The 23,325-nt window shown below is 41.8% G+C and overlaps 1 protein-coding gene across 3 annotated transcripts in view; it reads left to right on the top strand.

Moving 5' to 3' along the window:
• Nucleotides 1–23,325, top strand: part of SHB (SH2 domain containing adaptor protein B) — a 90,877-nt gene that overhangs the window by 15,462 nt on the left and 52,090 nt on the right. For all 3 annotated transcript variants that reach the window (XM_076361890.1, XM_076361892.1, XM_076361893.1), the window contains exon 2: nucleotides 4,494–4,611. In XM_076361890.1, the coding sequence (XP_076218005.1) occupies nucleotides 4,494–4,611 (118 nt within the window). The remainder of the gene's footprint in view (nucleotides 1–4,493; nucleotides 4,612–23,325) is intronic.

The following is a 23,325-nucleotide window of genomic DNA, read 5'->3' as shown; positions in this document are numbered from 1 at the left end:
TCAATTTGGAGGCCAGTTGCACAAGTTTAGCCATTTGCCTTGGAAGTGCACGTAACCCAAGATGTGAGAAGGGCACTGCATTGCAGGCCAGAAGCTGGGATCTTCTGTGGTGGCCTTGGCCTCTGGACCACAGAAAACAAATGACTGACTGAGACCAGTTTGCTGGGCAGTGGCTGAAAGTTGTTGGGAGAAAAAAATCACAACACAAATACCCCTGTCTGGAACACTGATGAGCCCTGGTGAACATGGAGGCACTTTGATTATCACACAGAAAGGCCTGTTCCTACATGCCCATGGGGGACAAATGACAGCATGGTGCTCTCATATTGGATCTTCCTCACATGGCATGGAGGTGATTAAGATCATGATCTGCAGAGCTGTCCTGGTTTCGGCAGGGATAGAGTTAATTTCCTTCCTAGTAGCTGGTACAGTGTTTTGGATTTAGGATGAGAACAAAGTTGATAACGCACCGATGTTTTAGTTGTTGCTAGGTAATGCTTACACTAGCCAAGGACTTTTCAGCTTCTCATGCTCTACTGACTGAGAAGGCTGGAGGTGCACAAGAAGCTGGGAGGGGGCACAGCCAAACTGGCCAAAGGGACATTCCATACCATGTGACGTCATGCTCAGTAGATAAACTGGGGAAAGCTGGCCGGGAGGGGCCGCTGCTCGGGGACTGGCTGGACATCGGTCGGCGGGTGGTGAGCAATTGTACTGTGCATCACTTGTTTTGTGTGTTATTATTATTATCATATTATTATTATCATTTTATTTCAATTATTAAACTGTTTTTATCTCAACCCATGAGTTTTTTCTCACTTGTGCTCTTCCAATTCTCTCCCCCATCCCAGCGGGGTGGGGGGGAGTGAGCGAGCGGCTGCGTGGTGCTTAGTTGCCGACTGAAATTAAACCACAAGAGCCTTACTGCACATTCAAGGGATGTACCTGGGATACTCATAGGCTTGTGAACAGAACTTGAATGTAAGATTGGCAAGCTTGGGCTTTGTGAGGATGGCATGAAGTGGTATGAGGACAATGTATTCATACCCTCTGACATGAAGCAAATGTTTTGTTTATTATATGTACCATGACTAGAAAACTCTTGTATTCAGAACCTTGTCATTCATCAGAAGACTTTGTCTGTACTTTGACTTTGTCTGACCTACTGCATATAGGCTTGCTAAGGTAAAAGTAATTTCTGGGGAGATGGCACGAAGATTTGCAGAGTAGGAACCCTTTTTCTGGCTGGGATCTCTGAGAACAGGAGAAATAATCTTCCATAATGTGATTGTGAAAAGGAGTTTAGACATTTACAGTAGGTATGTTATAACAGAACTAACAAGCATACTCATTTGAGGTTTTCAAGCCTTTTTGAATGAATGCTTCTTTATTAAAGAAGTAGAAAAACTTGAGCCTTCCTGTAAGTGGAGAATTTATAGCTGTTAGCAAGTATAGAAGAAATCAAATGATGGCACTGGCCAGCTGCTATGTCTAGGCTGAGAATTAGTAAATTTTAATATATATGGAAACGGTAGCAGTCACTTGGGGAGCCTTCTGGCAGCTCAGAGCTGTAAAGCTACTTGTAATAAGGAAATACAGGTATACAGCTCCAGGAAGGTGAAGCAGACTGCTCTTTCTGCCTGACTGAGTGCTGAAAAGTGGGTTTGGGATTTGTTTGGGGGGGTTTCTTTGGTTTTTTGGTTTGGGGTGGTCTTTTTTTTTGGGGGGGTGGTGGGGTGTCATCTGGGGGAGCTGGTTTGCCCAATCTGGCAGATTTGATAGGTTACCTGATTGAAAACATAGTTATGGTGAGCTCTCATAGTGCTTGTGACACTATTATTCATCTGAAGGGAAGGAGTTTACACCCACTGTCCAAGCTAGGGGAAGTTTTCACTCCAGGGATTACTGTAGTGGATATATTTCCAGCCTCAATCTGATCTGGTACAGATTTACAGATAATAAAATAGAATAATAGTAATAAATACAATAATAAAATAACGTGGGTTTGGACTTCCTTACATTTTTTTTTTTTTTTACTTGTTAGAAAGCAGCTTTTGCTTTGTTAGACCTCTTCTGAATAACAAGTTAGTTGCTTTAGTCCTCCTGTTCATGTGCAATACAGGAAGCTCTTGAATATGTTACCATTAAGCTTAAAGCAAATCAGTCTTAATTTTTATCTTGTTTGACAGCATTGTATATGTGTAATTTTCCTCCTAGTGTATTTTTGGCAAATTGAGAAGAAGAAATATCAAATAACTGTGTTAGACTGCTATGTTTCATGTTTTAGTACAGTTATGCTAAGGATTGGCAAGTATTACTTGTCAACATTTGTAATAGAGAGCGGCACAGAGCCCATGCTATCATCCAGCAGCTCTTGACAGGATTGCATTAGAAGACTAAATGGATGGCATTTCAGCTGCAGCACTTTTGGAGATAAACCTGTCCTTGTGACTAGGAGAAATTACTGCTGCGTGATTGTTGTCTTTGTCTTAAGTGTGTGCAGCTGCTGTCACTTGATTTGCTGCTTGGGCATATGTTGCCAGACATGGGAGAGGGGACTTCTTTCCTTTGGGTTAACTGTTTTTCACAATAATGAGGCAGTAATTTTGGACACTAAGTGAGAGAAAGAATTTTTTTCTCCCTCTTATCCATGTCAGTCTGGTAGTTTCTCGTCAGAAACTTCCAGTCACTTTAAACTTTGAGTGGAGGAAAACACAATTAATTTCTAATTAAAACATCAACCCCAGATACTTTGGTATCCCAGCTGTTAACCTGTGACTGTAGGACAGCTAAGTCTTGCTCTGACACTCACATCCGTGTATTCAGTGATAACAAATACATCTTCTAAAATGTCCCTTCTTTGGAATGTGCTTGCGGGTGGTCTGTAGTCCAGGGTTGGGAGCTTATGCTGAGGAATGTCGTGGGATTTTTTTGGTTGACTGGTTTTTTGTTTTGTTTTGGGGGAAGGGTTGGCAAGCAAAATAACTAGTATAAAATTGCAGTGTGGCAGTGTTGCAGGGCCTGAGTAGTGACTCCAAAGTGTGTTAGATGTTTTATTGCCTAATCTTAATGGAGATCTCTGCCTTTTGTAATAAATTGTTCCTTTACTCCATGGCATTTGTGCAGGCGTTCGATCTGGAAATGCTTGTGTGTCCCGTTTTTTGCTCTGTCTGATGGGGTATGCTGGGAGCAGGAGACAGAAGCAGATGCAGCTTCAGTCTCATAACTGGCAATGTACTCATGGTTCTTTGTTGAAAAGATTGAAGTTGTTGGAATAGCAGTCTGCTGTCAGTCTTACTGGTGCTGGTCTTAAAGATGTAGAGTAACTGGTGAGACAGAAAGAGTCTTAGTTGAAAAATCCCTCTTAAAGAGAGTAGGCCTTCAGGGCAGAACCCTTTAGGCTTGCCCTGCTTTGAGTGAGGGGTTGGACACAGTGATCTCCCAGGGTTCTTTCTCACCTGAATTATTTTATGATTCTGTGGGGATTCTGATGCTGAGGCCTGCCTCTGCTTTCTCTGCTTCAGACTCTTTTGCCTGTCCTACATTACACCTCTGTGCCCTGCAGTTCTCATATGAGGATTTTTTTCTTCGCCCTGGTCCCCTTGTCAGTTTATAGAAACCAAGATTAATTCTACCCCTTCAGTAACATGGAGAAATGATTCCTGTTACTTTAATCAGCTGATTAAAAAGCCTATATAACCAATGGGACTTACACAGCACAAAATGGTTTTGTAGGGGTCAGGGGAGCAAGGTAATGTGGAGTAAGGGGTGAGATTTTCTAACCTTCAGTTTTTTCTAGTCTCCTAATGTTGAAAGGAAACTTGTTCTTCTGACAGATAATTTCTTTTTGCTGCCTTTTGTCCTAGTTCACAAAATACAGGTAAATATAATGTTCCTTTGAGAGAAAGATTGGCACAGATGGGTTCAAGGAACTAAGTTTAAACAAGAAACTTGTTTTCTGTTTTGTTCCTTTCCAACTGAAAACTAAAATTACAAAGCTTCTTATTAATGCAGTGAAAAGAATAGCCTTTGAGTATTTCTTTGAAAATACTTTAACAATATTTTCAGTTGTAGCTGATAAACCTAAAAAGCAGAGGGGGTGAAGTAAGTGCAAGTGAAAGTGTGCTTTTTTTGCTGAATATTAGCAAACTTCTCTGATAAGAATTGCACTGGATTGAATGTGCTGACTGATTGGATCTTTCTAATTTGTCCATCCCGATTATTCCATATCTTGCGCTAGTCAGAAATCTTTCGACATAGAGTCTGCCTTTGTGAGGTTTCTGGTGTGAACAGGAGCACACTTCTATTTCAGCACCATTTAGTAAACTGATTTGTGGCAATTGTGTATTTGTCCTCTGAACTCAGACTGTACTCTGAAGATGGCATAGGATGCAGCTGTGTGAAACTGGGTTATTTGCTGGTAGGGTGTTACTGCCTTCTAGTTTGCACATCTGACTGGAGATTCTAGTAACAGTTACTTTCTTGTCTTTCAGGTATTGATAGCTGACGACTACTCAGATCCATTTGATGCCAAAAGTGAGTTGAATAGAATGGGAAAAGGGGAGAACACTGGCTATATGGAACCATATGAAGCCCAGAGAATAATGACTGGTAAGAAAAGACAATTGCACATGTGAGCTTTAATTGCATGGCAGTTCACATGGATATTACAGCTGCTATGAAACAGAAATGTCCTTTGGCATGCAAAACCATGTTTATGAAGATGCTTATGTAGTCAAAAGTAAACACCGTGGAGGCTTTTCATGTGCCTGCAGATGCCTTGATATCTAAAAATACTGCTCTGGACTTCACTATTGAATATAGATGGTTTGTACTGTCATGTGGGAAGATTAAAATGTGAGCACTGGGAGTTGGAGTGTATATTGCTCAGCTTGGCAATGTCAAGGCTGTCATGTGTGTACGTAGTAGGGATGGCCAAAACATGACATTGTGTTAGTTCACTTAAAAAGAGTTGATCAATTTGCTTATGGCCTTTTTTCCCTCAGTCAGATTCAGACTTCTTGGTCTTCCCTCTGTTGGAGGAGGGCTGCAAAGCTACATCTTTGTGTAGCTTCCTTCCTTCCTTCCTCGCTTCTCTGATGGTTTTTTGTACCAATGGCAAAATGAGACACTTTAGGATGCCTGTGAGCCTTTAACTGCTATTCTTGGTAGCGTCCTTTCTTTTCTGTCATGTAGGGAGGTGGTTGATGGTGGTATTGTTTTAGGAGTTTGGACTGTTTGAACCCCTTGTCCTGGCATTACGCAACTGTACTGTCCATGTATTTTCCTCATATTATCTGCATCCATTTCCTACTTGTTGGCTGTGCAGTCTGTAAACTTTTCTCGGGTATGGGGCCATATGTTTTTGAGTTATGATGATTTGGCTCAGTCAACATACATCTTTGTGCAGATCAATTGTGCATTTCTCAGATTTGTACTGCAGGTCCTCTTTTTCTCATTATGAGGTAAAAGTCACTCTTGTGCCCAGTTAAGTTGATTGTATGCTTTCCTTTTCTATTGGCAGCTCCTGTTTTGAGCCCTCAGAAAAGATTAATCAGTGGGGGAAGATGAGGCTGTTGGATGCAAAGATCCTTTTTTCATGCAAGTGTTCCTATTTTTCTTTTCTTAAATAGCATTTCTGAAGAGTGACACAGGAAATGACATGTAGACTATATTGTTTGGAAGTTTTCAGTATCTTATAGAGGGGCTGGGAGCTTTTATTTCTCATTGGTGTAAATCTATTCATTCTAGTTGAGTAATTTCTCAGAAAACTAGATTAGTCCCAATAAGTTCTTGCTCTTTATACAGCAGTGATGAGCATTTGTAATTTTAACGATGAAGTTTACAGTGCTTTGATTTCTTTCTTCCTGTGTTTAGGACAGGAGCTTATTCTATCTCCTTTTCCAGATTAGAGCCATAATAAATGGGATGGTTTAGTGGACAATACTGGATGGCTTAGCGGACAATACTGGATGGCTTAGCTAAAGTAAGGGACAGTAAATTTGTGTACCCTTGCAATTGCAAGACACCCTTTTGCCAAATTGGTGTTTGGTGCAGCTGATAAGCTGTTCTATCTGCTCTGTCTGTTATTATAAAGCCAACATGAGGAGCTCTCAAAGATGGTAAAGGCACTTTCAAAACTGGGGTTTAATTGACTATAATGATATAGCAAGTGTCCTGAAAATGCATTTGAGCCAGTAGTAGATGCTTGACGTCTCCCTGAAGATGTTTAGTGTTTTGAGATTCCGGTATTTGGTTTCCAGTCATCTTGTCCTAATGCTGGTAGAAATGGAGAAAGTCTTCCCATAAAACTCAGTGAGGTCAGGTTATATTCCACTATATTCAAGCATGTGGTTTTGTGTTTGGATTTTTTATTGCACTGATGTTGCCTTTGCATTTTACTTGACAAATAAAAATCCAAAGGCATCTTTTTGGAGAGTTTTTAAAGATTCAGTTTATATTTCACAGGTGAGTTCTATTATGTGTCTACTACTTCTAAAGAAGACCTTTGGACTGCAGTTTTGTTGGCCTCAAAATGCTTACTGTTTTGTTTGTAATGTTTGTTTGTTAGCTATGCTGTCTGATGAACAAAAGAATGTTATATGGCTATCCATTTAGTTTAACTAATCTGGTGAAGTCCTTCTGACTGTATTTAACATGGATTAATCCCAGAGAGAGGGCATCTGCATACCCCAGCAGAATGCACATTAGGAGAGACAGAAAACAAAACAAGCTTTTTGTCAGTTATTCCTTGTTTACAGATGTACTCTTGATCAACTCTGGAAACCAGGTGTAAGGGCTAGTTTGAAAAAGGAACCTAAAGTTTTTCTGCATGCTGCATGCTCCTTGAGTTAGTAGAGAATTAGGCAAAAGCAAATGTCCATATGAAATAAGACCCTATTATTTCAATTTGAGAAGCTAAGCTTACACCTGAATAGAAATGTATCATGTCTGAAATAACGAATATGTTCATTCAAACCTTATTCTTCCTCCCCGAAAGCTCTGTGGGCTCATAGTTGTGATGCAGTTGGTTCCCAGCTGATGTTTAATTAAAAAAAAAAGCCTTTAAGTTGATGATTTCAATAAACTATTGAATGGTCTATCTGATTCCATGCTGTCTGTGGTTAGAATTGGGTTTTATCAGGCTTGAAGTTTCTTCTGCTGATAGTGTAATACTATCAGACAGTAAAAATACTGTCTTCCTAGATTTGTGGTTATGTTGATTGAAAGAAAGCAACCTTTATGCTAAGGTTTGGAAAGGCTTTTCAAGGAAAGGCTTGACCTGAGGCTAAGGTAGAGCATGTTGAGAATGAATGCATGTTTGTAAGAAGCTGTCATCTCCTGGCAGCCAAACACATCTGCTGGCCTGTGCTAATATTCGTAAGTGTCTGTCCTGTCTTCAAGAAGTCCATGCCAGAGGTTCAGAAAAAATCGCTGGGAATCCAGTTCCTGGTGTGCTGTGTGGTGTGAGTCTCAGCTTGGGTGGGTGTGCACCCAAAGCCACAGGAACAGTGTTGCATCTTTGCCTTATCCCCAACCTGTTTGGGGATTGGACATCCCAGAGTAAATTCAGGTGTATGAAAGTTCTCTGTGATCTTAATATCTGACATACTGTATCCTGGACTATGCATGAAATAAGATCCTGGCCTGGCTGCTATCAGGCATGCATGCATGCATGAACACAAGTAGAGATAGCTAAGAAGATGCTGATTTCTAAGGATCCTGAGGAGTAGGTGGACCAGAGAGAAAAAAGTAACCTGCTAAGAAGATACTGGCATTGCTGATACTGTCTGGATAACCATGTCCATGGAAGAAATAGATGAGGAAGGATTGGAGGCAAAGAAAAGAGGAAAGAAGAAACAATGCGAGATAACATTACTGTGACTGGGGTTCCTCATAAAGCTGCAACCACATGTGCTGATTTACATCTGAGCTGTCTGACAGCTGAACGGACTCTGTTCTCTCTTGGAACAGCAGTATAAATCCCCATTGTTCCCTTGCAAGGGCTAGACTGTCTATCCAAGTGTGTTGTAAGTATGGTGTTTCCACTGCTTTCTTATGCAAGCTTTCAATTCTTATTTTGCCCCTAGCATCAGTTTGTAGCTGCTGCAATAGCTGCTGCAATAACATGTGGCCCATCACAGAAAAAGGCCTGTGCTGCCTTACCAAGCCTGTAACCAAGCGTCATTGCTTGGATCAGGTGTAGGAGGTACTTCATGATTGAGAGAGAGTTCCCCAGAGGAGCAGTGACTGGAGATGCTGCATTTGAACAGAAGTGAATGGTTGAGACACTGTGAGGCCAAAGTGGTGGTGCCCGTAACATCCAGGCTGTTCCGTCATCCATTCTTCTCAGGGAATGCTAGGAGAAGAGAAGTTAGGTTCCACCTGAGTATTTACTCCCATCAGCCTGCACTGGATGTCAAATCCAGTGAGAGGGGTCTGTTTGTTTTCTGTGATAATCCCTTACCTGAGAGGTGGAAAGGTGCCCTCAATTCAGGGATATGGCTATGCTGGGAAAAAATGTGGGTATCTTTTTTCCCTTTAAAATCCCCTTAAAGTCATAAGGTCCTACCCTGTGAGCTGGAAGGGATTGTGCCTTTCCCCTTTCTCGTGACAACTGTGCATGTTGACACCACTTTTCCAGGTATCTCTGCCTCTCAGAAGGAATTTAGTCAAGTCCTCAGACTGCATGAAACACTTGCAATCAAATGCCAAATCAAGGCAGTCTCTACCACAGCCATCTGTGTGCTGGATCATAGACTGCATCTAAAACACACCTTTGGAGGAGGATCCAATTTTGGATTGTCACTCAGATGGAGATACACTGTCAGCCAAGTTGTTGCACAAAGAAATGTATCCTTTCAAGGTATGATGAAGAATACCGGCTACAAGAATGAGATAATAGATTGCATCTGTTGCCCTTCCTAACTTGCTGCTTGGCTTTGAAGGGAGCCCCTTACCTCCAACTCACAATTTTTTGTGTACAAGGTGCCTAGCATGATACATGTTATACTATAAAAATCAGTTTACTTTAACAACAGTAAAATTAAGGTCAGTTCAAGTCTCAAATTAATTTGGAACCACATTAACAAAAATGGGGGGGTGGCGTCTGTGAGAGGGGAAGTAAAAAGCATTATCTGAGGGGCATGCCTACCTTGAGGGATGTGTGGTGGCAAAAACACTGTTGTCTTTTCCAGATCAGGAGCTCTGTTTTCTGTGCTCTAGAACAGGTAATGAAGGACAGTTAGGCAGGCTAGGCCCTTGAGTTAGGACAATGGTTTGAAAGTTGAGGTAAGCATAAGGTACATCAGTGCCTTGATTTGTTAGCAATCTAGAAGTGCCTCAGGTCTGTGCCCTACCTGTAAGTTTGAATGTACACCATGTTTTTCCTTTGCTTTTTTAGGCATCACCTAGCACTGTGCCAGCAACATCAGCCCCTGCATGGCATTCTGGCCTCTGTATCATGCATCTGCCTCAGGGATATGGTAGACAGGGAGAAACCCCTCTTCTTGTATTTCAGAATTCTGTAGTCTTCAGTGGGTAGCATTTCTGAAAATAGTTACTTTCCTTGAGATGTAACATGCCATGTGGTATTCCTCATGGAGCAAATGCTGTGTTGTGAACAGACTTCAGAAGGCTGTCATAACACTATTGATAAAATATACACTGTGCCTCTCTTCTGTTTGGGGTAACTTTAGAGGCTACTCAGGGCATAAAAAATGTCCTTCCGGACAGTCAAATGCAGGTGTTTGAGGAAGCAGTTTTGTTATTGATGCGTTTCTCACAAGAGGCTAGTCACACAGTTGTCCTGGGACCTGGGCATGTTAGATGTGGTAGGTGGGATATGCTGACCCACGAGATCAGGGGAAGTGCTCGATGTGCATTGAGTCCCGAATCAACAGAGCAGCATGCTGCCAGTACCCCTTGAAGAATGGAAGATCTAAGTTTTTTGCAAAAGGGCTTCTGGCCATAAATGGAAAGCTGAATTCAAGTCTCCCGGACATGTCCTTCCCCATACAAGCCTGGTCTGTGTAGGGCAGGCTGAACAGATAAGCTCGTGTACATGCTCCAGGGGTGGGTGACTGGTACAGGAGAAGGATCTGTGTGCTGGGCCTGAAGAGCTGGAAATTATTTCTAGGGATGCTGTAGAGCATTTGGATCATGGCACAGAGATACCTGTTGTCTTGCCTGTGTTCTTCAATGCATTCATCAACCTGGGTGATGATACATCTGCACTATCAGCAAAGGTGAACATAAACTAAGGGAAGTGCTTGATGAGGAAGGGCAGAGCCTCCATCCAGAGCGGCCTTAATAAATGTGAGGATTTTGTCAACAGGAGCTTTTCTGAGGTTAAAAAAGGGGAATGTTAGAGAGAATTCCAAAGGAAAATTCACAGCTTCGTTCACAGGCTCACAACATTAGCTTCTTCCTTCCTTACTTCTTTTTCTGTGTATTTATCATCTTGTCTCTACATACATCATCCTGGCTATGCAGTAGAACAGCAGTGAGCAAGTTTAATTAGCTCACACCTAGGGATTTTGTGCTTTGCCTCCCTCCCCGTGGATGCAGAATGCTGAGCCTCCTCTATAGGTGCAGGCAGTGCTAGGAGAGCAAATGCCTTCATGTACTTCACTGCTTCTTTCTAGGGACTGCAGTAAGAGTCTGTGCCTGAATCACAATGGAATCTCCAACGCATGACAGGCAGCCTAGCAAAAGCAGTGCACCTGCCTTGACTGGGAGCTCCCCATGGACATGCTGGGAGCATTAACTCTGTCTTGCTGCAAGCTATCACAGAAATGTTGGGAGTGTCGGGAAAAGCAGCATTCCCATGAACCTGGACCTACTTCAAAAGGTCTTGGGTGTCAGTTTCCCTTGTAGCTAGTGAGGCCATTTTTTTGTTCAGACATGTAACTTCACCTGAATAGTCACTACAGCACATTGGTGGTGAGTCAGTACTTGTAACATCCTTTACCTCTGGCATCTTGCTTGTTGGCGCCTAGTTTACCGCTGCAAATAATGTAAAAAGAGCAGTGATAATTACTGTGATACATATTAGGCTGCATAGATTAGCACATACAGCATGGAATGCTTAGAAAGAACATTTCTGGTCTATTGAAGGTCACTGAGCCTAGCAAGCCAACCTGTGATCTTTAAGCACTGTAGTGGCTCTGTTTAAGATTTGCTATCTGCTCGTATTTGAACATGGCAAACAGCTGTAGCCAACACAGAAGAGGCAGTGTGTTTGCCCACTAAGCTCAACAGCTGGCATAGTTTTCAAAAGACTTTAAGCTTCTTCTCTTATTCCTACATTTGAGTGTGTTCCAATTCTACATTCTATTTGAGGATCTAACACTAGGCTAGCCATGACTAGAAATCAGCTCAAAATGAGAATTTATCCATCGTCAATCTCTCATATGATACTGTGGATTCCTTGCTACAACTCTTATGTTCATTGTCTTGTTGCCAGCTGGTGTGAATAAGACTACATCCTGGTCATTCTATCAGAAAAAGGTTTATGCTTTTTTCTTAAAAAAAATGTGGGACAAAGTGCAAGGTAACTCTTCACTCTTGAAATTGATGTATGTGCTCTCAACTCATTGTTTGCAATGTGGAGAGCCACTGGGTAAGATTTGAAGAAGTTCAATAGCACACAGGAGTAAGCTTGTGACTGGTAACAAGATGGCTTTATTTACATGTTGGGAGTTTTCTAAAGGGCTGCACTGGAAATCTTGGGGAGCTCTTCCTAGAGCTGACAAAGAAGGGGATGTCTGATGTGTCCTGAGCATACCCATGATTTGGGGCATAGTGCTAGTGTTACTGTGTGTGTGGACCTCACCTGCTGCTAGCCTGATTGTAGTGCAGAATTCCCTGCAGCCCAGCAGAAGTGAGGACTTATGTTCTGAACAGCTGTGCTCCTTCTTTAAAATATGCCAGAAGTAATGTTAGTTAGAAACCTCCTGGGCTTCCGCATCTATTTCAAGTTGTTTCTTACTTCATTAGAAATTTGGACAGAGATTTCATTCAGCAATGATTTAAAGGAAAGAAGTTGTCTAGGGACAATTACAGAAGAGGACTTCTTCCTTTGCATTAGGTCTGATGTGCATGAATTGAGGGTGGCATGTTTGAAATAATGCTGGATCTGTTTCAACATAAGTCCTTACCTTCTCTCTGAGCAAAGCACTAGATCTCACGTGCTGTGAAACTGTATCACTTTAGATCCATGGCCAGTTGCCTCCATGATCAAGTGTACTTCTCTTCCTGTCTTCATGGAGCACTTCACACCCCATCAGTGAGTGTGAGGAGATGAGGCTGGAATGTATGGAGTCTTATTTCTCATGTTGGAAGAGACTGTGGTGTGGTGTGTTTGCTATAACTAGGTGCCTAACTGGGGGTGGAAACCAGCTGTGCATAAAATGAACAATATTCCTCTATGTTTAAATCTGTCTCCTCCCTTAAAATTATTTAAGGCATTCTCTCTAATATTTATTATTATGGTGGTGCTTCCTGCTCTGGAGAGTGCATACCAGCTTACAAATGCCTGAAAATTAAAAACTAACTCTTCATCTCTACTCTCTACAGATGGGTAACTGTAAAATTGGCCTTTTCCTGAAAGAGTAACCATCCCCTGACCTTGGTCTGGAATAGGAGTTAGAAAGAGAGACACCCTGTGTCTTGCCACTCAATGCATCAGTTGCATGCACAGAATTTTGTTGCTTAGTTTCAGTGTACAAACATATTGTCCAGAATGGGTTTAAGCCAGGAGCCTAGACAAGAGGCAGCTTCAGGGAGACCTTATTGCAGCCTATCAGTACTTAAAGGGGGCTTCTAAAAAAGATGGCGGCAAACTTTTTAGCAGGGCCTGTTGCGACAGGACAAGGGGGAATGGCTTTAAACTAAAAGGGGGTAGATTTAGACTAGATATAAGGAAGAAATTTTTTACGCTGAGGGTGGTGAAACACTGGCACAGGTTGCCCAGAGAGGTGGTGGATGCCCCATCCCTGAAAACATTCAAGGTCAGGTTGGACGGGGCTCTGAGCAACCTGATCTAGCTGAAGATGTCCCTGCCCACAGCAGGGGGGTTGGACTAGATGACCTTTAAAAGTCCCTTCCAACCCAAACTATTCTATGATTCTATGGTTTAAATGTCTTTCCACCCACCTACCCCACCCCCGTTTCAACACCCTCATCTTGCTCTTATTGATATAGTCTGGAAATGGACTAAATGATGAAACCTGAATCATAAGCATGAATATAAATCGAGGTTTTTTGGAGTTTCTTGCCACTTCTCATTAAGACACAACTTACACCCAAAATAATAGGAACAAGATGTTCAGATCTTTGGAAAGGTGGGTCAGCATCATAACAGACTAGGTGAGCGTGCATATGGAAGGAACTTAACTTCATTCATGCAATTTACTTGCTCAGTGCCTGATGAATCTGGCCTGTGTTCTTCCACAAAAAGCGAAGTGAAGGAATGGATGCTTGGATGGTTGGGAAAGAGAAACCATTGAGCCCAAAATGCTATTAAACCCTTGCCCACAGTTTGGAAGCATCTCTGCATCATGTTGGTAAAGAAGCAGTAGGTTCAAGCCACTCTGATCAAGAGGGTTACTTAAACAAAACCTATCTGCTTTCCTTATACAAGCAACTTCTGTATTGTATGATGGTGCTTATTCCTTGGTGCCTGTATGTGGTTTGAACACAACATTGCCTTTGGCTAGGGGGTTATATTTAAGTTTCTTAACATGCTGCTTCAATTCTGTGTCTGTTTTAGCCTGCCAGTTACCACAGGTCTTCCCTCTCCCTCTACCCCATCCCCCTCACCCCCAGACAAGTTTCAAGTTTTGGGGCTGCTTTTCTTAAGAACAGTAGTCCTTTTAAAATTGGATGTGAATTGCCTGTCCCTTCAAGACAGGGATGCTACTGGCAGCAGTTTGAGGAGCACTGAGGTCTGTGTGGTCCAAGAGGATCTGTCATTTTAGAACTCTAGCAGCTGTCTCTTGAGAAATACAGAAAAGAGAACTGTGACCCTAGACTGAGAATTCAGTGAAGTCTGAATTCACTGGAAAACTTGGCAATCTTTTGGCTACAAAGGTGAAAGAGTTCCTTGTTTTCTCATTTCATATCTTGCTGGATTAAGCAACTTGCTGCCACTCTGTTCAAGGTCATTTTAGTCTCCCTCCCATCTTGCTTCCACCCTCCTCCCCCCACCCCTACCCCCTAGTACAAGGTATGTTAAATTTGAAGATGTCTCACTGCTCTGGCCATCCAGTGAGACAGAAGAGATGAATGTCAGCTTGCTGCAAAGGATTCTTTTATGTAGAACATGCCTGTGCATGAGGGCATGTGGCAGCTAAGGGATTTTCTCCCTGTCCTCTAAAGATTCGTGTGAGTTGTGTTAAACCCTTAAACTGGATCAAGTAAATTAAAAATGAAACTGTTTTTCATTTTCCCTTGAAAGCAGAGTTCTGTAGACTGCAATTCCTTCTGATTTCATCAGTGTTCCATCTGTCCTTTCCATGCCTGGAAAGGGTGAGAGGCAGTGAACATAAATTGAAATAAGAGGTTCCAACTGAATGTAATGAAAAAAAATTCTTATTATGAGGACAGTCAAATGGTGGAGAAGGTTGCCCAGTGAGATTGTGTAGTCTCCATCTTTGGAGTTTTTCAAGACTTGACTGAGGAACCAGAACGTGAGTAACCTCATCTGACCACATAGCTGACCCTGCTTTGAGTAGGAGATTGAACAAGATGACTTCCTGAGATCTTGTTTAGCCTAACTTATCCTATGATCCTGCGACTAATCTGTAGCTGTTCTGTGAAAGTGAGAAATGGCTGTGAGAATCAGGATATCCCAGGCTAGCTTGTGGGAATCCGTGTTTGTTTGGTCTCAGTCCATTTCCAGCTTTGCCACCATGTCAGTATGCTCCCAGTACTGGTCTTTTTAAACTTAATCACTGGAAAGCCCAGACAGGTGCTTGTGAGGCATAAAGAAGCAACCTGCTGAAATATAGCTTGAGCAGGGGTATCCCAGTTTTCTGGAGGTAACACTGGATGAGGGATATGCATGCTGAAAGCATGCTGTTGCAGCAGTGAGTATGATTTCTGACAGCTGTTCACTATCCCTTCTTGGGATGAAGGAGCAGAGGCTTGACAGATGGGCTTGCAGGCTGGACTGGGCCTGTATGTGCATGCCTGGACTCTGTTGACAGGAATTCTGGGTGCTTTCCAGCTGGAAGTGTGGTAGAAGTGTAGGTGACTGATACCCCTGTAGTCTGCAGGGAAAAGGAAGGGAGTGCTGTAAGCTCTCACTGTTGGCTCTGACTGGGAGGAGTATTACTTTATTGGATGGGGGACATCAGTGGTACATCTTGCTGACTCATCAGTTCAGCCCTCAATCTTCCCAAACTGGTCCCAGTTCTGTTGTTCTTCTGCAACATTGCTCAAAAGCAGAGCAGGGAGAATTTGTTACATGAAGAGTCAGCAACCTGGGAGAGATGTGCACTGTTGCTGATGACCTTTACAGGGATTTGTTAATTGGAGCTGGAACAGTGATGCTAAAAGAAAAAATGAGACTGGCAGCACTTGGGACAAAAACAAGACAAAACTCCCTTGTTGCACTCATATGCCTCTTCTTCAAAGTTATGCTTTGTTTTCCTCTTCTCTTTCCTCTTGTTCTTTAGCGAAGAGGCTTTTAGCCAAAGGAAGTGTTTGAAGCCCATGTGAAAATGTTTAAGAGCAGCATTTAAATAACCAAGCTAGTATCAGGATTACAACCCTGGGAATAAATATTTCTACCCTAACCCGGATTTATTTTTTTTAAAAGAAAACTAGTGGACATTATATGTGCTATGAAGTGAGAAGGAATTTCTACCCTTTACCCAGCCACCTGTGCTCAAGTCAAAGGTCCTGCTGGGGGGTCCTTTTTTTTTTTTTTAAACTAGTGAGGATTTTTTTTCTCAGAAGTACTTTCTCAATTATCCCTTCATATTACATTCTCTCTTATTCCAATCTCTATTTTTTCTAGAGGTTTTTTTTCTCTATATTGTACAGGAAAGTTAAGTAAGCTCAAACAAGATGGTACAGGAAGTATTAGTTAAGCATGTGATGAAGTAAACATAATACTTCTTGGAAGGAATAAGATACCCTTTCAACAGTGATATTTTGTCATCTTTGTTGTGCTTAGCTTGCTGGTAAATTGATAGAATTTTTGACTGCTGGCTTTGCATCCAAACTCTGAAAGTCTCTAGTGGCAAAACATGAGTGAAACCTTGAGTAAATGGAGTCTGTTTCTGATATCAGCTGTAATGCGGTAACTACAGTTTCTTCTGCATCTTTTTTGGTTTTGTAACCCAAACTAGAGGAGATTTTTCTTATCCTTAAAAATAAATGGGGGTTGAAGATTCAGCCAGTTCTGTGTCTGCTTGCCACAGAGACTGAACATCTTGCCATATCAGCTTACCAACATTTTAACGTGGCTTCACAGCAGTGTCATAAAATGAGCTTAAAATTTCAGTGGGAAGTGGTCAGAAACACAACTTCCTTTGTGCACTGTGCATTTCATGTAGGCTGGCAATAACATACAGCTTCTCTCCTTCTCTGGTTTCTGGCTATGAAGAACTCTGCTTGAAAGTGCTCTTTTGGAGGAGCTCAAATACCTATGCAAACTCAGCTGTTCATTACCATTCTGGCTGCTAAAATTATTAGAGGTTATTTTCTGTGGGAGCAGCCTGCCCTTTCTGGATGGGTTCAGGTAAGCCTCGTCTTGTTTTGGTGTGTGTTGGTGTGCTGATATGTGCATTTCTTTCTGTCATGCCTACCCAAGCAAAGATCTAGGAAGCCTGCAGCGTGTTTCTGCTTGCTGCTGGACCATGTTGTGCTACTGTGGCTGAATTTCTTTAGCAATATCAATGTGTGCAAAAAGAAGATGAAAATATTCAATCTTGATCTGAGCTTGCTCTTGGTTCTGTCTTGTTCAGTTTCATGTGTTGGTGGCTTGGGGTGGGACAGTTCACATACAGCTTGTTTTTTTGAAGCAGGATGTAGGCATACAAAACTGATGCTGTTGTAGGTCAGAGTAACAATTAGGAACAAACCAGGCAAAGTGGGCGGAAATGAGGCTTGCCAGGAGGAACTCTGGGCTTGCTTTGAGTTCTGCATTAATTTTCTGTGGAGTGGGTAATTTGAAAAGCTATGTGAAGAAGCAGTGGGTTTTGCGGTTCTTGTGCTGTTGCAGCTCTTGTATGGTCTGTCAAACAGTTGCACTTGGCTAGGATGGGCTGCAAGGCAGAAAAGTGTGATGGCATAGCTGAGCCCTCTTGAGCTTTTCCTAAGCAAGTCCTGCAGCAGCTGTTACGGCTGTAACGCAGCCTGAGGTGGGCTAGAAGGTGTCCGTGCTGCTGTCTCAATTGAAATAGAAAGGGAAGAGGGAAACAAAGGAAAAAACTGTGGTGTCTTTCAGATATACCATTGCTTTTGTATGTTAAGCTGAGTAGCATTTATTATTGCCCTTTCCTTTGGTTGTGAGATGCACCATCACTGAGAAAACTTGGCATCATGGTAGGATATAAAGCATATCAACAGAGAGCCTCTCCTAATCAATTTTTTTAAGGATCTTTTTGTATCTTTTTTTGAAGGCAAACAAAGAACAAAACACCCAGCAAAAAATCCAGCTTTCCACAATTGTCTTTTTGGGTGTGGTTTTGTGCATTGAAAATGTTTGCATGCAGATTGGTTAGTGGTTTAGAGACGCATATTGAAAAATAAGAATGTAACTGGAAAAATTACCAGAAAATGTTGACTCAGTTGTATGCATCAAGATCATGACTGGAATGAATTTTTATAACATGACATTTTCTGACGACCGAAGTGGAAAATACCAGACGTTACTCTTCATGATTTGTGATGCTTCTGTTGCAAGAGGGAAGAAGAGGACTAATTTATGGTGTCCGCATGACTGTGGTTTGCTTTCCTTGACAGTAGGGCCTGTTCTTAATGATGTTCTGCTGAATGCTAACCAGATTTATTTGCTGTGGTTAGATATCTGTGTAAGCACAAATGCTTTTGAGTGATGACATGATAGACTGTATACTTTAGAGCATTTTATCAATGGCTGTATACATTCAAACACTGCTTCACATTCTGTACTGTTATATAAAAGTGTTGTCCAAGGGGAAAAAAACAACACTGCATTACTAACAGATTACTCTGTAAGTGGGCTTTCAAGTAAGCATTGCCATCTAGTCAGGGTTTGCCTGAGTAGTATAATAACTACAGACAAATCTGCAAACAAGAGCAAGGTACTGAATATTAGCAGCTGGACAGCTCAGTGTAGAGTATTTGAAGTCTTACAAATGCTAGGTACTAGTTGCTCCGTCCATCAATCACTTGCTGAGCTGACTCAATGAGTAAAGGGATCATAGGCCAAAGGGGATGAGTTGAAATGTTTTCCCAGTAATTTCAATGTTCATATCCCTGACACTTTTTCTGTGTTAGCAAGTCAGCTGTCTTTTACTGCATGCAAGGCCTTGGATTGTGAAAAGCAAAAATCTATGGCTGGATGTGATGACAACTGAGCAGCTTTCTTGGTCTACTCATGTGGAGGTAGAATTCTAAATGAAAACATTTTGTCTCCAGAGCTGAACAGCAAATGTAGACCATCTTTCATGTCTACATTAATAATCCTTGCTGTATGCATGTACAGGACCATGCTGGACTTTGAGTTTATTGAATCTCCCATCCTAACATTTGGAGTCATATCTGAAGGCTTTTACATCCAACAGATGGTGATTCATCTTCATTAGGTGTTTAGGTACTGATCAGAGTTCCTAGATTGTGCCAATAGCTCAACTTGAGTGACAGAACAGAAAGATTGCAACTAGGATAACGCTTTCCTTGGGAAAGCAAGTCAAAGTGGGCAAAATTGCAAATGATCACTGTGGCTGATCACTATTTCTTGCAACTTGCCATTTGCAAAATTGCAAACAGTCACTGTGGCAAATAATCACTGTGGCTATTCCTTGCAGTGAACACGAAGAAAACAGATGGTTTAGTATACAGATGCTGTGTGGCTTTTAAGTCCTGCCAGAGGAGGAAGGAGAGTACTGATGGTGCCTGGTCTTGCTGGAATTCTGGTCAGAGGGAAAGATCTCTTGTAGATGCATCAGATATCACTTCCAAAGCTTTGACTTCTCTTTGTTTTCATGGTGTTTTTCTGAAAAATTACTAACAAACATAAAATAATGGTCATTAGTCATCAGGGAAGCTTCAGGCTATGTTTTGAGCTCTCAGTTTTGTTTTGTTTTTTAATCATAGTGACACAATCATTCACAGGCTAGATGTTTCTTTAGAAACAATGTGCAATTCACATTTCTGTGTTGCTTTTCACCATGTAGCCACCATGTCTATGGAAGAAATCTATTCCAGGAATTTTTAAGCAGCAGTCCTTCTCCCTGCCTTGTACTCTCTATAGGGAATGCTAGCAGGTGGCTAACAGAAGGTAAGAGCACATCTCATCTGGCTGAGAGGACATCTCATCTGGTTTTGTTAAATCAGATATGGCAGCTCTTCTGGCTACATGAGTCTACTGTCTCAGTCTGCCATATATGTAGTTCCTGTAGGCAACTTCTTCCCCACTATGTATCACAGGGCAATTAAGTCTGGAGGGAGGCCTTTATCCACTTCCCCTTCTTCTCTGCCCCCTCCCCTATCCCAAGTAAGGCCATGTTCAAAATTAGTTACATGCAGAGAAGATAACTCCTCTCTGGGTAATTCTCATTGAACTTAAACCTCAAGCTATCAGGGAAATAGTTGCGTATTTTCTCTTGGTTTTAATAAACTCACTTTTGCTCACATCTAGATGTCCCTTGCAATATCATCTTGAAGGTATAAAAATAAATTTTTATACTCACTAAAAATCTTTTTGATCAGTGCTTATCTCATTCGATGCTTTTGAGTAAGCTTTCAGTAAGCAGAGACTCTCACAGGCAGACAAGATTCAAGAAAATATCTTCCTTCTGTGTAAAGGTTGAATGGCATTTACATTATGAATGGGTTATTCTTCCACTCCTTTCCCCTCTCAGGGCGATTCCTGTGAAGGGGTGAGATTGTGGGCCTCAAGAGAGCTGGCAAGGGCGTTGTGAGCATCAGTAGCAGCCATGAGTAGCAAGACTGATCTAACTGCAGGAAATAGTAATCATATTTGCTGCAAGCTTCTCTGTCCTGACACTGGAGAGTGTTAGCTTGTTTAAAATAGCCACCACATTGGTATTAGAATGTCTTTCAAGGAGAATTGATTCTGCTTATGCTAATATTAGAACAAATATTTTGGGACACTGTAGTTTGTGTTATGGGCTGGTGAGAACCATTGTGCTAATAGGTGTACATGAAAATACCTGCACTGCACTCTGTTTCCAAACGGACTTCCATTCCCACTTACCACAAGGAATGAATCCTCTTTTACACAGCTTAGAAGCTTCAGAGTATGGAATGAGAATGACTGATTTTGGTTGAGCCAAAGTCTCTGGTTTGCATCGTTGCCACTTGAATTGCTCCACTTAGCCCATGGAACAATGATCCTTGAATCCCAAAGGTCAGTGCTCCTGATCAGAAAGGTCAAGAAAACCTGCAAGCAAATCACGGATGTACTATTATGATGCAACTGGCTGTAGCAACATCTAGAGTTGGCCATTGGCCAAGCAGCAGTAAATTTACAGAATCCTGTGGAGGTTTTTTGGATTCTTTTTCCCTCTCCCCTAAATAAAAAGGGCATCCCTATGCCTCTTCTGTGTCTTTCTGAGAAATGTGTAAGGACTAAGTAGCTAAGCATCATTAAAGCACCTCTGAAGAGGTAAAGTTTGCAGAAATTCCTAATTTTAAGATGGCAGTTATAATGTTTAATCACTGCTTATTTAACAGAAAATTAGGTGTTGAGGGGGAAAGCTTTGTAGAATAAACTTCTGCCTACAGAAAACTGAAGAAATTTAATTTTTTATTTCCTTGCCTCTGCCATAAAAGAAACATGTCTCCAAGGACAGTTTTCATGTCCTTTGGAAGCAGTACTGCTGTTCTTCCAATCCACCAGGATTTAGGTGTTCTTCCCATGTGTTTTGTTTTTTTAATCAGTCTCACTCGACTCCACCAACACCCACTCCTCCTCTTCCCTGCCCCTCTCCACCCCCAAAGAAAAACGTGTATTTCCTGTCTTCTTGAGCAGGGTATGCTTGCCTCTTTGTTTTCTTTCAGTATATACTTTCTGTGGAAGATATTAATGTTTTTTGTTGCTGGTTTATTCACACTTATCATAAAGGGACTTCTCCCCTCCTGCCGTTGCTCTGACTGGCCTAATAGTCTTTATCAGGATTGTTGGAATGTAAATTTGCTTTGAATGCTTCTTCCTGGGATAATGAGTCATGCTTGGACTTTAGTAGGATTTCCGTCATGATGCAGGCCGTTTAAAGACATTGCTTTTCACATCAAGAGGTTATGCCAAGCTCTCACACCAAGGCAGCGGAACAAATATTTGTTGTTCATTCCTGGAAAGCAGCTCACTTCTGAGTCACTTGGCTTCTGTTCAGAAGGGAAAATGAGGGAAGATCTTCTCATATCCAGCTTTTCCTGCAGCAAAATCTGGAATCATGAGCATTGGGAGGTAGTTGCTGCAGTCTCAAAGCAAAACAGCCCTCCCTGCTGTTGGAATGTTATTGGTGTTTTTTTGTGTCCCAGCAGTTGGAGGCATCCAGCTGGACCTGGAAGCAGAGCAGAAAGCAGTTTGACTTCTGGTGGCTGGAGGTGAAATTTGAGCAGAGGTAAAACATAGCTTCTGTGGTGAATAGACTTTGCACTAATACAATGAGAATTCTGCAGCAGAAATTCTGAAATGTTTCCAGATTATCTTGGTAAGATGGGTGTGAAAAGAAACATTAATGGTGAGGCTTGGAGTAAGCAAGCAGTTGGCTAAGTATTTCTGACCTGTTTATGGAGAGGGAAAAGAAATGGATTCAATGGGAGCAAATGTTCTTGTGTCAGGGTTATCTTTGCATTAGCATTTGTCTTATGCGTCTGGCAAACTGGCAAGTTATTGGTTGATGTGTAGCCTACCCATACACCTGGTACAAATAGTTTGCTGCCCTTTAATGCAGTTAGATGCTGGTTCAGTGGCTCTCCATTGGAAGCCTCAAGAGCAGAGCATGTGGAGAGCAGAGGTTTGGGCCAATGCAGCAAGACCTGTTCCCTGATAGAGAGCGAGAACAACTCCGGACGAGACTTGGCTTTCTGTGTTCAGACCTGTCTCTGATGTAGCCTTCACCTGCTAGAGACAGCCAGGCTGTCAGGATAACGTCTGGGGAGATGCATCAGGTATTCACCAGTACGTCTCATCGTGAGCCTGAGCCTTCCCAAGTTTCTTTTCAGTGACAGGTGAGAATACAAGGAATATAAGTGTCAGTTGTCCACAAACAGGCCTTGTTCTTGAGTTATGTTCTCAGGTACCTTTTATTTTTTTTTTTTTTTTTTAGTATGGTCCTCTTCTAGTTATCCCGGGCTTATCTATAGAAAGCCAGTGTGCTACAGCAAGTCCTCCAAACACTTTGCAGACTGCCCTTCTGGGGCTTTTCGATATAAAATGTTTGAATCCACATTTCAAAAGTTGTGTTGCTCGTAACTCTGCTCTGACTGTCCTACTTGAAGACAGGTTAGCCTGTTCCCTAACTGGCGAAATGCTCCCTATTCCTGTGTGGCATTTTGTTTATGTAGGAGAACAAGATGCAAATAGTGGACTTTAGCAAGGGATTGTTGTTTGCTTGTTTGTTTTAATTAAACATCCAGATCTTTCTGATGATAAATGTTTAGTTTCTCTGTGTGCCTTGAAAACATGATACCAGAAAGATCTGTGATTTCCAGATAAAGTGCTTCAATGCTAAGATCCTTGCAGCTGGAATTATCTAGTAGATTTGAGTGGTGCAAATGTACTAAGTGAGAACAGCATCACAGTGGTATTCACTCCAGGTTGGTTATAGTTTTGTATGTTGTGTCGTTGATAGCAGGTTGCATTTTTTATATGGTTATCAGGAAGCTAAATCCAGATCTCTAGGATTGAAGCTGTTTAAATGCTGACTTCTGGGAAGAGGGCATAAGTGAAACTACCATCTGGAGGAGACCTGTAGTCTGAATTCAGAGATAGGGAGGCAGAAATTCTTAAAACTGACAGCTGTGCTCTGTACTATCCTATTCCAGCACAGTGTTTACATGTTAATGTGTGTTAAAATAAATGAATGAACAATCTGCTGGGCTTCCTTCAAATAGCTATGTATCTGAACAAAGTTAAGT

This window comes from Aptenodytes patagonicus, chromosome Z (assembly GCF_965638725.1).
Source record: "Aptenodytes patagonicus chromosome Z, bAptPat1.pri.cur, whole genome shotgun sequence".
Classification (NCBI taxonomy): domain Eukaryota; kingdom Metazoa; phylum Chordata; class Aves; order Sphenisciformes; family Spheniscidae; genus Aptenodytes; species Aptenodytes patagonicus.
The sequence above is the reverse complement of the archived record's forward strand: the minus strand, read 5'-3'. Positions and strand labels throughout refer to the sequence as shown.